General features: G+C 41.3%; 1 protein-coding gene across 2 annotated transcripts in view; it reads right to left on the bottom strand.

The window, feature by feature from the left end:
• UBE2E1 (ubiquitin conjugating enzyme E2 E1) overlaps nucleotides 1-13463 on the bottom strand; it is a 66328-nt gene extending 52865 nt beyond the window's left edge. The window contains exons 1-3 of one of the 2 annotated variants that reach the window (XM_019508755.1): nucleotides 13107-13463; nucleotides 12853-12941; nucleotides 10669-10719 (exon numbers count right to left, since the gene is read on the bottom strand). In XM_019508755.1, coding sequence (XP_019364300.1) covers nucleotides 10669-10719; nucleotides 12853-12893 — 92 coding nt within the window. In that variant the 5' untranslated portion in view covers nucleotides 12894-12941; nucleotides 13107-13463. Of the gene's footprint in view, nucleotides 1-10668; nucleotides 10720-12852; nucleotides 13079-13106 lie in introns of those variants that run through there. The other variant, XM_019508754.1, reaches the window with a different exon arrangement.
• Between the last annotated feature and the right edge of the window lie 241 nt (nucleotides 13464-13704).

Raw genomic sequence — 13704 nt, 5'->3', positions numbered from 1 at the left:
GGGGGGCTTTAGAGCAGCTTTGAGAGCCGCTCTAATTAAAGCACCTGGAGTGTCTTGTATCAGCATCCTCATGCTGAAAAATGGCAGTGGGGGTGCTTCAACTAAAGCTTGTCGAATGAGTTTTAGTTAAAGCACCCCTACCACCATTTTTTAGCACGGGGATGCTGATACATGAGACACTGGTAATTGCCATGCTCCAGCAGACTCAATTAACCAAGCAGCCTTGCTGCTCGTGTATAGACGCTCATAGTAATCAAGTCTAATTTGTGCTAGGAAGAGCAGCAGAAAACAGATGAATGCAGTGGAGAATTGGAGGCAGAATTACAACATCTCTAACTTGAATTTAATCAAGGAAACTTATATTTCATTATTTAAAGCAGAACGTGTAGAAAGCTATTTTTTGTTTGCTTATTTTTGTTTACTAGTAAAATATTCTTCGCCTCTTAATTTTGCTATCCCAAAGGAAGCAGATGAATAACACTGCTGTCAAGAAACAAATAAATGTAAAATACAGATATGTTTTCAAAATTAAAATTATCCTACTGAAAACAAAGCCAGCCAGTTCTCACCAATGAATACATTTATAAATAAAAGTCAAGGAGTATAAATGTAAATGTCTCCATGCCTCACAAAGTATCTGCTTTAGAAAGGTTACCAGGACATACAGGAAATAATTAATGTGCAAGTTTAACATTGTAACTGCTAGTTTGATAGATCAGAAACTTCTGATGAAATGACCCCTTGTGGTATACTACAGTATTGATATAATTGCTTTAAACTGTAAACTGTATACATTTTAGCAAGCTTTCAAAACCATCTGCAACATTTAAACACTACTTTAATTAAAATATACTGCAATTTCTCTACAGTTTATAGGCCATTTCTCAAAGCAGCCCAATTCTACGCTTGTTCAGAATACCAATAAAACTCCCTAGAAATTGTCCATTTGAAAAGTTTAAAATGTATACATGTTCATAATAACAATCCTCAAAATCAGTACCTTAATGCTTGAGCTGAGATATTCAATCTGTTCATAAATACTTTCTACTGTTAACTTGTACTGTTCTTTTTGGTGTGATAACCACTGTTTCCTACGTCTTGTAACAAATCTGATAAAGTTCTCCAAGTCCAGACTACAGGCAGGTTTTTGTTTTTTTGGGTTTTTTTAATATTCATTGATTTATCTGTCATGGAAAACCACCTTTGCCTTCAGACTTAATGTTTAATGTCCAATTTTTTCCCCCTTGTGGGTGATTGTTGGTAGAAATCTTTACACCATTTTCTTCCCTGCTTTCCCTTTAACAGATGAGGGAATTTGTTGCTTTGGGGAAAATCTACTGTTTAGCTACCCATGGCAGAAACAGAATCAAATATCAGCAGCCCAATTACTGCAGTAATACCTCTATCACAGCAGTTTACTTTTATGAGAACTTCTAAAAAAAAACCCCAAAAAACCCCCCAAAAACTCAGAACCAGCAATGATAATCTACTCTTCCAATATGAGCCAAACAACTCCAGAGGGAGAAATCAGAGGTTTAGTTCTCCAAATCCTTATACAGTACCCTGTATAGTCATTTACACAATTCAAAAAGTGGGTGTAAAACATTATTGCTTGCCATTCCAATTGAGTTTATATTCACTTTTAAACCAGGCTTCATTACAGACTGCCCCACAAAAATATAGAACCAGAGAGATTTAATAGCACTTTGCATCACTGTATACTCTATTAGTTTCTCTACTAAATAAATTAGTGCCAGAATTTAACATGGTCCCACTTTTTAACAGCCAGACTTAGTCCTTCCTGGGCTACAAGTTGTGAAATCGAAGGAATAAAGAGTTATCTGCCACAGGTCACTATCCTCTGCATCCCCACTTCTATGAAGGACATCTGTACCCATTTGTCATTGTATAACTTACTCTTAAGTATAAATATTTGCAGGATGTTGTGCAAATATCAATTTATATTTCATGCACAGAAGGTATTTATTATATACATGATAGAACCTTTATAATTTGCACACCTGTCTCAAAGGCAAGTTAGTGAAATTGGCAAGGAAATGAACAAAACAAACAAACAGTTTTCCAAACCGTAGTGCCTATTTTGACAGTTGTAGTTTAAAGTACTTTAAAATGTATTAAATGCTCTGCAGTCCATGTCTAAAGTCAAAAAGTCAGAAATTAGATTAGAATTGTTAGAACTTTGCTGCTAAATAAGTATAAATTATTTTATTTGAGTAAAGTGTAAGATTTGACTGCAATCACATCATTAACTTAGTTTTGTTTGAGTTCAGTAAATTGGTAAAAGAAGAGTAAATATCTAACTTTAGATAGTTCCAACTTGGCCTGGATTCAAATCCTTAAAAAGGCAAGAAGCTACACATAACATTATTAGTCCCCTTAATCATCCTGTCCCAAATGAAGACGGGAATAATGATGAATTATCACTAGCTCCTGTATAAAGACTTTGCAGAACTGAATCCTTAAATTATAAGGAGTTAGGATGTGGACAAAGTTGTTTCGTTTTTTTAATTTCTACAAAGTACTGTGCCCGTCTGTAACAAAACTAACAAAAGAGAACCCCCCACACAGACATGCACAACATTTTCACATTAAAAAAATATTAATAAAATGGAATAAAAAATAAAATATTTCAAAGTGTAAAACTGAAAGCCACCACACTGGGATACAAAAGAAATGAAGCCCAGCTTAATGAGTAAATCTAAAATAACATCATTTTTGTTGGATAAAATACACAGGCAGCATAGTTATAGTTGCACGGTGTCCTTTAAGGACAACAAAGATGAAAGTAAAATAATAAAATTAAGCACTGTACAAAAAGGTTCACGGAGAGGGGACTCGAATCCTCTTTGTTCTTAGCCACGATACACTTGCACAGCCGCTCAAGATTCATCATTCTGATATTTGGCATGCAAGAGCACAAAACATAGTCCATTTGGGAATTAACGAGCCAAGATATGCCAAATAAAATCTACCACAGAATCAGCCTAGCTATTGCCACAGGATCGTAGAAACTCTACCACTAAAATGCTTCTAACTTTTAAAGGGAACTGACTAAAACTGTTTACTAGCTTTAGAAATGAGAATTCCTGTAATATTAACTAATCAATCTACAGTAAAGAGGCTGCTACCATGTAGCTTTTGTCTGAATACATCAGGCAGATGACTTAGCCTGCAGGAACTGCGACATATACTTGGAATTTACTAAGTATATAAATGGCACTTATTTTTATGGTTTGCAAGATAGACCATGCACAGCTGGTGAGGATCACTAAATTAGTTAATACACTGTTTCAAAAGGGAAGAGTTATTTTTCCATGGATTCTATGCCAAAACAGAGGAGAAGACGGGGAGACCACTGGGAGTTTATATGACAAAAAATATTTTTCCAACTACACATAACACATTATGAAGGTTTTTCCCATTTGAAACTTAGCATACAACATATCATACTTATATTTCAGAGTAAAGTAATAAAATGTGCTACAAACACTTTGGCCATCCAGGTATTTTAATATAATGCAATACGTATTTTAGTCAGAGAATCACAAATGCACACAGGTTTTACAAAGGAATAAAATCCTGATATCTTTGTCATTCTAATTATATAAATTTTTTAGTCAATGCTGTATTTATCTGAATACAAGATGACCCTGAATGCAAGACAACCCCTCAATAATTAGATTCTACACATGGAAAATGTATAAATTTATTATAATTTTCCATGCATGGAATTTAATTATTGGAGGATCATCTTAAATGTTTCCTCCCCGCACTGCTGCAGATGGTTGGGGGGGGGGGGGAGAAGAAGCGACAAGGGGGGCAGTAATGGGGCAGGCAGTGCGGCGGGCAGTAGGAGGGCACGTGGTAGGGCAGGCAGCAGGCGGCAGTTGGAGGCAGGTGGCAGGCAGCATGGAAGTGGTGGGGCAGGCAGCTTGATCCCTGCTGCCTATCCCCCCCCTATTTACCCCCTCCATTGTGCCTGCTGTCCCTCCCTGCAGCCTTCTCTTTCCCCTGTTCCCCACCTTCTTCCCCTTCACACCATTTCTGTCACTCACAGCCCTCAGGTCCCTACCTACCCCTTCTTCCTATCTCCCCGCCCCAGTCTCTTCTCCCCCGACTGCCCTTCCCCACCCCCTCCTCCCAGTTGGAGCCAGAGCTGCAGCAGCTGCCTGTCTCTCCTCCTCCATCGCCTTGTGCTCAGTTGTAAGGCAAGGGGCTCCCCCCCTCCCCATGTTAAGAGAAAAAACCCTCATCTTCTACTCAAGTAAATATGGTACATATGAAAAAACCTGTAAATAACTTCAGTCCAGATACATTCAGAATTTAATTATATAAAAGTTTATATAAAAATGACTATATTCAGGAAGGTCTTTCTAGCATGCAATTAAAAAAAATAAATCATATTTACTGTACTGTGGTTTAAAAATTACAGTATATTCTTAGATAATGCATTACATTTTGAAGCAAGACCAGTTAAGCATTTATCCAAGTTAAAGCTATTTAGAAAGTGTATTCATATAAAGTTCTCAGAAATATAAAAATGACTAGTCAAAACAAGTGCTACACTTCTGAGTATGCAAGTGAAGTGCATTAATTAAAATAAGAGGGTTCAAAACAGCATTTGAACCACAAATATTCTGCAGACTTCACATTAGTCTGCAAATCTTAATTCCTCACTGGAGAGTTTTTAAAATGATGGCTTTTCCACCCCCACAGCTTGGAAGTGTAGGGCTTCTTACCAACCTACAGTCTGAGATATGTATATTAAGAGCCGCCTTTTTACTCACACAATAGCCTCAAAGAGAGTGATGGTTGTCCTAGGAATTTAAAAGAACTCGACAGGAAGAATCAGGTAACAATGCTAAGTCTTTTATTTTATTTTATTTAAATAGTGGAAAGGTGACAGCATTTTCCCGGCTAAAGGTCATTGCTTCTGGACCTTGCAGAAGGCAGCTTTTTACGTGATAAATTTGAAAAGTAATATAACATGTTATTTCTGCCTAAATTATAGAAAATTAGAGTTGGAAGCATGAATGCTGCATGCACCCCGAGGCTGGGGGGAGAGGGGGGACACAGCAACTGCCCTCAGGCAGCGGTGGCAATGGTGTGGCGGTGAGCTCCCGCAGGCACCTATGGCCATGGTGGCGGCAAGAGGGGGGTGGCATGCGGAGACCACTTGCAGGCACCGCCGACAGCAATCAGTGGCGCTTTTTGCAGGGGGTGCACCGCCAAGCTCAGGGGGTGCATGTGCACCCCCTACGTGTTGCCAATAGTTGGAAGGGACCTCAGGAGGTCATCTGGTTCAGTATTTCTCAACCTGTGGGTCATGACTCAAAAGTGGGTTGCAGGAATATATGAAAGGGTCATGAACAAAAACTTTAAAAATGGATTCTCCTTTAAAGGAGAAAAGTGTAGGAAACGGTGTTTTTTCCTCTGCAGGCTGGCAGAGTTCCAGCCTGTGAGGAGCTATTTGGAGCTTCCCCCTGCCCCACACTCCCACTGCCCCACACACTGGGGGACTGGGGCCTGGAGCCAGGGGGCAGTGGGTCAGGACTGGCCACTGATGTTTACAAATGCATCCTGGTACAAAAAAAGGTTGAGAACCACTGATCTAGGCCAAACCCCTGCTCAAAGCAGAACAAACCATCCCCAGCTAGATCATTCCAGCCAGGGCTTTGTTGAGCTGGGCCTTAAAAACCGCTAAGGATGGAGATTCCACCACCTGTCCAGGTAACTCAATCCAGTGCTTCACCACCCTCCTAGTGAGAGCTTTCCTAATATCCAACCTGAACTTCCCAGTTGCGGCAACTTGAGACCATTGCTCCTTGTTCTGTCATCTGCCGCCACCATGGGTGCCTGGTTCCTCTTGAGTCAGGGGGGGCATGTGCCCCCCTTGACACCAGTCAGCGACCCAGGGTGGGGTCCCCAGGCAGCCAATCCCGCTGGCTGGAGGGGCTCTGATCTCATTCACTGCAAAAGCAGTTGCACCGCTTCTGGAGCTCCGCGGCCATTTCTAAAAGCAGCGCGGCTGCTTTTGCTGGTGGCCCTGCTTCCTGTCCAGCGCTTGCAGGGGGGGCACTGGTGCTCCTGCCTGCGCCCCTGCCACACAGGGAGCATGGCCTGACAAGGGGTGCACCGGTGCTCTCAGGGGGTGCACTTGCACCCCCTATGTGTCACTTCTGGCCACCACTGAGAACAGTTTAGCTCTGTCCTCTTTGTAACCACTCTTCAGGTAGTTGAAGGCTGCTATCAAATCCCCCCTCAGTCTTCTCTTCTGCAGACTGAAGAAGCCCAGTTCCCTCAACCTCCCTTCATTAAGTTATGTGCCATATGCCAATAGCATGCTCCAGCCTCTTATTTTATCAGATACCAGACAGTCTTCTTTGGTACACATACTGACTGATGAACTCCCACCTGCCCTCCACTATTGTTACTGCTTAGCAAAGAGCTGAAAAGTTGAAAATGGACATTAGTAAGTTTTAATTAATATACATTTTGATCCCTCTATACAGAGAGAAAAAAAAATAGATAGAATTAAATGATCAGGCTTAAACTCTGTCAATTCCTTATGGCTCCCTCTGAACGTCAAATCTAAAGCATGAACTATACAGCTCCAGAGAAGTTGGGAGGGTGTTTGTCTGGAACACAGAAGACCTTGGTTCAGTTCCTGCTTTGCCACAGACTTCCTGTGTGACCCTGGGCAAGTCACTTAGTTTCTCCCTGCCTCCATTGTTCATCAGAAAATTGGGAATAAATATTTACTTCACAGGGCTCCACAGATTTCAGATTGTGAGATGCCCATATATACTGCTGCTCAAATATATGAAGACAATGCAGTAACAAATCTAGACAGTCATTTATACTATTGTTCCTACTAACACCTTGGAAACCCTGTAAGAGCAGTACCAAGGTTGTCATGATATTCGTGAACACAATTAGACAGTTAACCCTGTTTAAATGGCAAGCTAGAATCCTATTTTAAAATTTGAAGTAAAGTTAGAGAATGCCACTTCCATGATACCCTTGAATTTGTAATATAAAGAGGTGCTGAGATAGCACTATTAACAGCATCCACATATAACAACAAAGAACAAGAGTCTCAACATATTCTTCTTTGAGTTCTCTTAATAAGTTAGTTTGTTTTGATAAAATGAAAGGCCTCATATTTAGAAAGAGAAATGAAATTTCATTATGACTGATGTAAATGTGCACTATTTAAAGCCTATGAAGTTAATCTCAATTTCACAAAATGATCATCTTTTGGATTTGAAAAATTGGGGCTAGCTTTTATAACCTGACATCCCCAATCAAAAAACAGATTCTCTACCTCTCATCACCAGTGTCAGAGGCCAAACCATTTCATTAAAGGACAAAAGGAAGTTAAAGCTTTTCAGCCCTTTTCTCTACCTCAGTGTCTTCAAGTAAAATGTTAACATACTCAAGAGACGAGAGAAAACAAGACTCACTTAAAATTAGCCACTGACATTTAAGAGAACACAAACTCTCTCCAACAGAAATCAGCAAATATCCAAGTATTATTTTAAATATACTGCCAACAGAAAGGCTTCACCAGGCAAAAAGTCTATTTCTTTTTGATTAAAGGCTGAACATACATTTGCAACTCTACAAAATTCAAAATAAAACTCCTGACTTTCAAAGCCTCCTATATGGCTTTGAAAAAGCCATTAAAAAATTAAATAAATCAAGCAACAACAGAGTTTCTAGTCTAAGATCGTGGTAATTCAGAAGGAACTCAGCATGTTGAATGTTTTGAACTCCTGCTGACTTCAGTGGCAATTTAAGGTGCTCAGCAAGCAGGCCCTAAATTAAGACCCTGAAAACAAGGAGGAGCTGGCAAGCAGAAGATGTCTGGAATGCCTTGGCAAGAGAGGAAGGTGACAACAGTGATGGTGAATACAAAAGGTCAAGTAGTTGGCTGAGAAAGTTGTTAGCCTTCAGAATGACACTGAATTAGTTTTATATTAATGAGACAGAAGGTAAATATTTCTAGAGCAGCTAAGTTTTCAAAAGTGACTTAGATACCTAGGAACCTAAGTCTCATTGGAAGTCCACAGGGTTTAGGTCCTTTTACACCACATCTTACAGGGTTCCTCCTAAGAACTGAGCTTTGAGATAAGCCTTAAAGAATGGAATGGAGGAATAAAGGACCCCCATCCTACATATAGGGTAGCATAGAGTGCATACAGGGAATGCATAGAAGCCTACGAGAAAAGACACAAAGGGAGCAATGAGATGAAAGGCTTGAGCAGTGGGGGTTGGGGAAGGGTGGGATAAGTGATTTTTTTAGCATTATGAAGTCTTTTAAAAGTAATGAATAGATAAGACTTAAAATTAAGCTCAGAAACCAACTTTAGTCACTCCCTCACAGTGAAAAGTTCAAAGAGAAAAAAAAAAGAATAATTGAAGGCAGTGGTACTAATGTAGGACTTCCACACAACAGTCTTATAGCCTTAACACAGCAATTTGAGCATCTCAGTTGCATAATCTCTTCACACTCCTAATTTGACTACTTCCATGGGACATAAGCACTCCACATATCTTTAGTAGCTGGAATTCATCTCACCATTGTGGCAATCAGCATCTGCCTACACTTTTACAAGTCTGTTGTTTACAGCATCAAGCCTATGGCATTTCAGGAAATCTAAGGCATTTGCCATTTTAAACTTAACAGACCCACTCACTTATTCTCAATAAGAAATATGAAAATTTAGTTCTACATCAAGACTAGCAGACCTGCTTTCACAAAGAAAAATACAGATTTTTTTTCCTTTATCAACATACTTAAGGTTAAAAATTTTTATAAAAGTGTTTGCTAAATAGAACTGCCAACTTCCACTCATTCATCTGAAGGCCAGAAAGAATGCAGGACATCAGTTTGCTATTATTATAACTATTTGTACAGTGAACTAATTTCCACCATTTAAACCATTCATAAAGGCTGAAACAGTGCAAATTTGTCTATAGGTGCCTCAAAATATATAACTGCCAATGAACTACATTATGTTAGTAAGAAAACACTTTTATGGCTACATAATATACATTTTGAAAAAAACTCATTTGGTAACTAATCTTGACCCAGGAAAAGCAATGAGTAGATAAAAGAACATTAGGATTTTGACATCATTTATAGGAGGCTCTGCATGAAAGCTGCAACCTGATTTCTTTATAAAGAAACATAGGAGGTGCCCCTCACAACAGTTCCTGGGCACAATAACACCATTAAAGTAATTTAGCAGTATCTGAAGAGTACAAAACTCATTAGCTATTTTTCAAATGCTACACACCTTACCATTACATAAAAAGCATTCCTTGCCTATTAACCACTGAACTATTTCAATTCATCTAGTCAAATTTTAAGCCATCTTAAAAATATATTTTTATTAAAAAAAACAACATAAAAATATGAGAATCTCCTTTTTTCTTTGGTGTATCACCCATCAGTACAGTTGCTGATTTTTGGCGACAAGGGCCAGAGGTGTCTTTTAGCTGAACCTTTAAATAAAGGTAAAGTTTCTTTCACTCTAGATCTGCCTTGTTCCTGCATACTGTCTTCCCATCCCCAGATACTGCAGTTAAGAGTCCTGAGAAAGGGGCCCTAAAAAGGCTATTCAGGACCCCTTCACCTAACTCCAATGCTAATGTCTCCCTGCTGACCAAAACAGGAGAGTAAGAAACTTCAAAGTGCTAACAATATAAAAGTGAGTGGAAAATCCACTCCGAATAACTGAGAGACCAATTCTGAATTGTTAAATGGCATTTTTCTTTTAATTGCTGCCATGACTGACATCAAAAGCTTCAGACCTGGCTCAGCAGTAGCAGGAAGATCTGAGCAGTCAGATAAAGAACTAAAGAAGCTCTTTGGAAATAGGTCTACAGCAACTGAAGTGGACAGAGACCAGGCTGAAAGCAGTCTTTCTGTTCAACCAAAGGCTGTTTCATCCCCAAATGCTGAGTGGCATCAAGGAAGCCAAGACAACTCAGAGAGGAACAAAATAACATTTAGTAGGTATATTGAACAAAGTGTTTACATCTTTAAAATATAGTTCAAATAACCATTTTAGAGAGGCCAAGAGCATACTCCAGTCTCTTATTTTATTAGATACCAGACTGTCTTCTTTGGTACACATACTGACACACACCTCCCCTCCACCCTTGTTCCTGCTTAGCAAAGAGCTGAAAAGAACCCATAGTTTTTTACTATTCTTTGCTTTTTTGGCAGTACTCTTATATAAATAAGATTAACACAGTCAAGTGTTAGATTTTTAAACCAGAGGAAAAAACCAACAAGGGGCAAGTTTTCACACACTTTCTTACTGACCAGTTTCAGAAACATATGCATGGGCAGTGTGATAAATTCTAATGCAATTATGAAAAAACAAAACAAACAGAAAATTCATGTCAAAACACATGCAATCTCTTGAGCTTTCCCCCACAGGGGGAGTATTTTGTATCAACCAAGCATTCATGAAAGTATTTATGTTAATCTAAACAGTTGTTCATCCACTGTATCTATAACCTATGAAGACACAGTATTTAGAAATAATAAAAAGCATCCTTTAGCTCCTCCCTGCCCCACAACCCCCTCCCCCCCCAAAAAAAACAAAAACAAAAAAACCCAACACAAACCTGCAGTTGGGAGGTGGATCTAAAGTGATGTCAGCCAATTCCTTCTGAATCCTGTGGCAATAAAAACAAGAGAGAACAAAGGTAAGTCACTATGTGGGATCATGCTCAACACATAGGTTTTACCAATGCAGTCACTTGAGTCTGTGGCTGTGTGTGCGCAAAACCCTGTGTGCAAGTATGCAAAACCCTCTCCCATGTATACCCAGAGACACTGAAAGTAAAAAAGACACTGCATTTCCCCCCACCACCACGCCAGAGCCGCAGACCAATGCATTATGATACAGGCAGACGCCACTGCAAACCACACGGTGGAACAGACAGGGCCTTTTCCCCTTCCATCACACTCATAATAAGACAGGTTCTCCTAACAGACCCAATGCACTGGCTGAGTAGGAGGCTGTAGCCTGGAGATTTTGCATCCTTGTCCCACTGCTCTGGCCTAAACAACTAGTGCCACAATCTTCCACTGCCAACACTGACTTCACCATCTTCCCATGGGAAGGGGCTGGACCTTGGTGGGCAAACAACTAGAAGTAGAACCAAACTGGCACACACTCCCAAGTCATCTCTGGGAAAAAGTACTAAAGGGAAGTGAATATCCATACATCTCCAAGGCCCTTTATGCCCCCACAACCTCCAACTCCTTTATTGCCTCCACGATAGCATATAGCACCCCCCCACTTACATGTACAGAACTGCCATGTCCAAACAACACTCCAGTCCCTTCATTGCCTCCTGCTTCAAAAGCCTCTGTGCCTATGCAGCACTGCACTACCCTTCCCATCACCAACCACCCAGCTACCACCCCCTACCCCTCAGTCCCATTAGTACCATTCAGACCTCACTTTCATATCTACCCCCTCCATACAACCAACCTCCCTTCCTTCTCCTTTGCATTTTCTTCCATTTGTCACATGTTATGAGAACCACAGCCTATTTATATTAGGCAATTTACAATCAGCAGGCTTTACAAGAAACCTTGTTGCCACTGGCTAGGTGACTGCTAAGTAAATGTGCTCTGTTGAGGTCTGCCTAACCAACTGCCTAAACACCACAAGATCTGGGCTGTGACAGACTGGCATCAGCTGAGAAATCATAGAAAAATTGACAAAAATCCAGACACTGTTGACATCTACAGCTGGGAAGCTTTTTGCTGCTGCATGGCAAAGCCATTAAGTAGATGGAATATTCTGTTTGTGGAAGAAGTAATGGAAGTTTTCTTGGAAACTCCATTCTTCATGCTTTTGGGAGCATGATGGTGGTGAATTCAGGTAAGATGAGAAGCAGAGCAGAGAGGGTAGCAGTAATATTGTAGAAGTGAGTTAGCTTTAAGGGTCTGACTACTGGGAAAAAATGACCAGCACAGCAATTCTAGGCTCGCTGTTCTAGAATAAATTTAACTATTCTGGTATGACTCCCTTCTGGGAACAATATTCTGGAAAAAATACTATGTTTTGTCAGCAGAATCATGAGTGACTGGTGCCTCCTGAATCAGTGGGGCACTTGCAGAAGCCACCAAAGGTGGTGGCCCTGTCAGAGCTGCCAACAACATCGGTGTCAGACCCCCATGCACCCCCTACCAGTTGCCTATGAGCAGAATAATTATTTCAGACTAAAGTGTTGGCTGAAGTAGTAGAAGAGTTATTTGGGTCAATTTCCCAACATAGACAAGAACTGAACGCTAGTGACATGGAGACAGGACAGTAGCGATGGTTTGATGGGCTGACTTTGTAAGAGGCCTTTCAATAAGAGAGCTCAAAATGCTTTATAAAAAAAATCAATTGTCATCCCCATTTTACTGATGGGCAAACTGATGAAGAAGTTAAATAGTTTGCTTAAGGCCACAGAGTTCAGAAAAAAAACAGGAATTACACTCGCATGCAATTCTGGCTATCTATACTTCTGATGAAGAAAGGGGATGAGAAGAGCAATAACTATGGAGAAGAAGGATGTTGCTGAGAAGGAAGATAGACTGTGGTAGTGCTTGGGAGGAGGAGAGGCTGGCAGAAGCAGTAATAGTATGTAGGTGCTCTTTGCTTCATGGAGATAGTGAGGGGGGGTTGAAGGTATAATTTCCAGTCATAACGAATGGGAGTGATTAATGAGCAATGGAAGGGAGGCAAAGAGAAGAGTTGGACAAGCAGAGACAGCAGTGAGGTGGTGTTTAGTTGCTAACAGTCTCACCTCTTGGCGCTGGTGGAGAGGAGTTTGGAGTTTTTACTCATGCTGACTTTACTTTCCTTCTTCTTAGGCGTGTTTGTCTCTTTCTCTGTCTGTTGGTTGGAGGATGAAGATGAGGAGGAGCTGGTGCTGGCCCTCGAATCGTCATCCGACATAGCGACCCCCCCACCACACACCCCAAACCTGGAGAGGAGACACCATGGGGTGTGGGGAACAGACAATGAACACACACAGAGAAAGGAAATGGACAATCTCACTCTGTGTTTGGGTTGTGCTCTCTTTAAAGGGTCCTCCTCTCTCCCCCTCCCCACGGGCTCGGCAAACAGGAACCACACACAGCAGTGGTCTGAGCGCACCAGCAATATACTGGGGGAGGGGACGGACTTTAACGCCTCCTCCCAGTGAGAGGAGAGGGGCTAGAAAAAAGACGACAGCGAAGATCAGGGAAGCTCTCAATAATTCCTTCTAATCTCCCCCAAACTACACACAGGAGCCCAGTCATCACCACCCACTACTGCCCAGCCCCGATGTAAATGGGATGTCCCCTGTCCCCTTTCTGCGCTGAAAGGCACGTGGGGGGAAATGGAAGGAAGCTCATCATCAGCGCCTGGCTACAATGGGACTGGGGTGTCATGGGCTTCCAGGGCAAGAGCATGGGGCCACGAGCAGCTTAGCTGTGTGCGTGAGGGGGCGCCCCAGTGGCCCGGTGGGGGCAGAGAATCGATGCCAGAAAAAGTGTCTGAGGTGGGGGGGAAAGGGGATTAGTATGTGCAGGGGGTGGAGGAGGAGAGTGGGTGCCCACAAGGGATGGTGAAAAGGGGGGGTGGGGAAGGGGCAGCCCACTCAGAGCCTGCA

This window comes from Gavialis gangeticus, unplaced genomic scaffold (genome assembly GCF_001723915.1).
Source record: "Gavialis gangeticus isolate Ggan-Ray unplaced genomic scaffold, GavGan_comp1, whole genome shotgun sequence".
Taxonomy (NCBI): Eukaryota; Metazoa; Chordata; order Crocodylia; family Gavialidae; genus Gavialis; species Gavialis gangeticus.
Note: the sequence above shows the minus strand (reverse complement) of the source record. Positions and strands in the feature narration are given on the sequence as shown.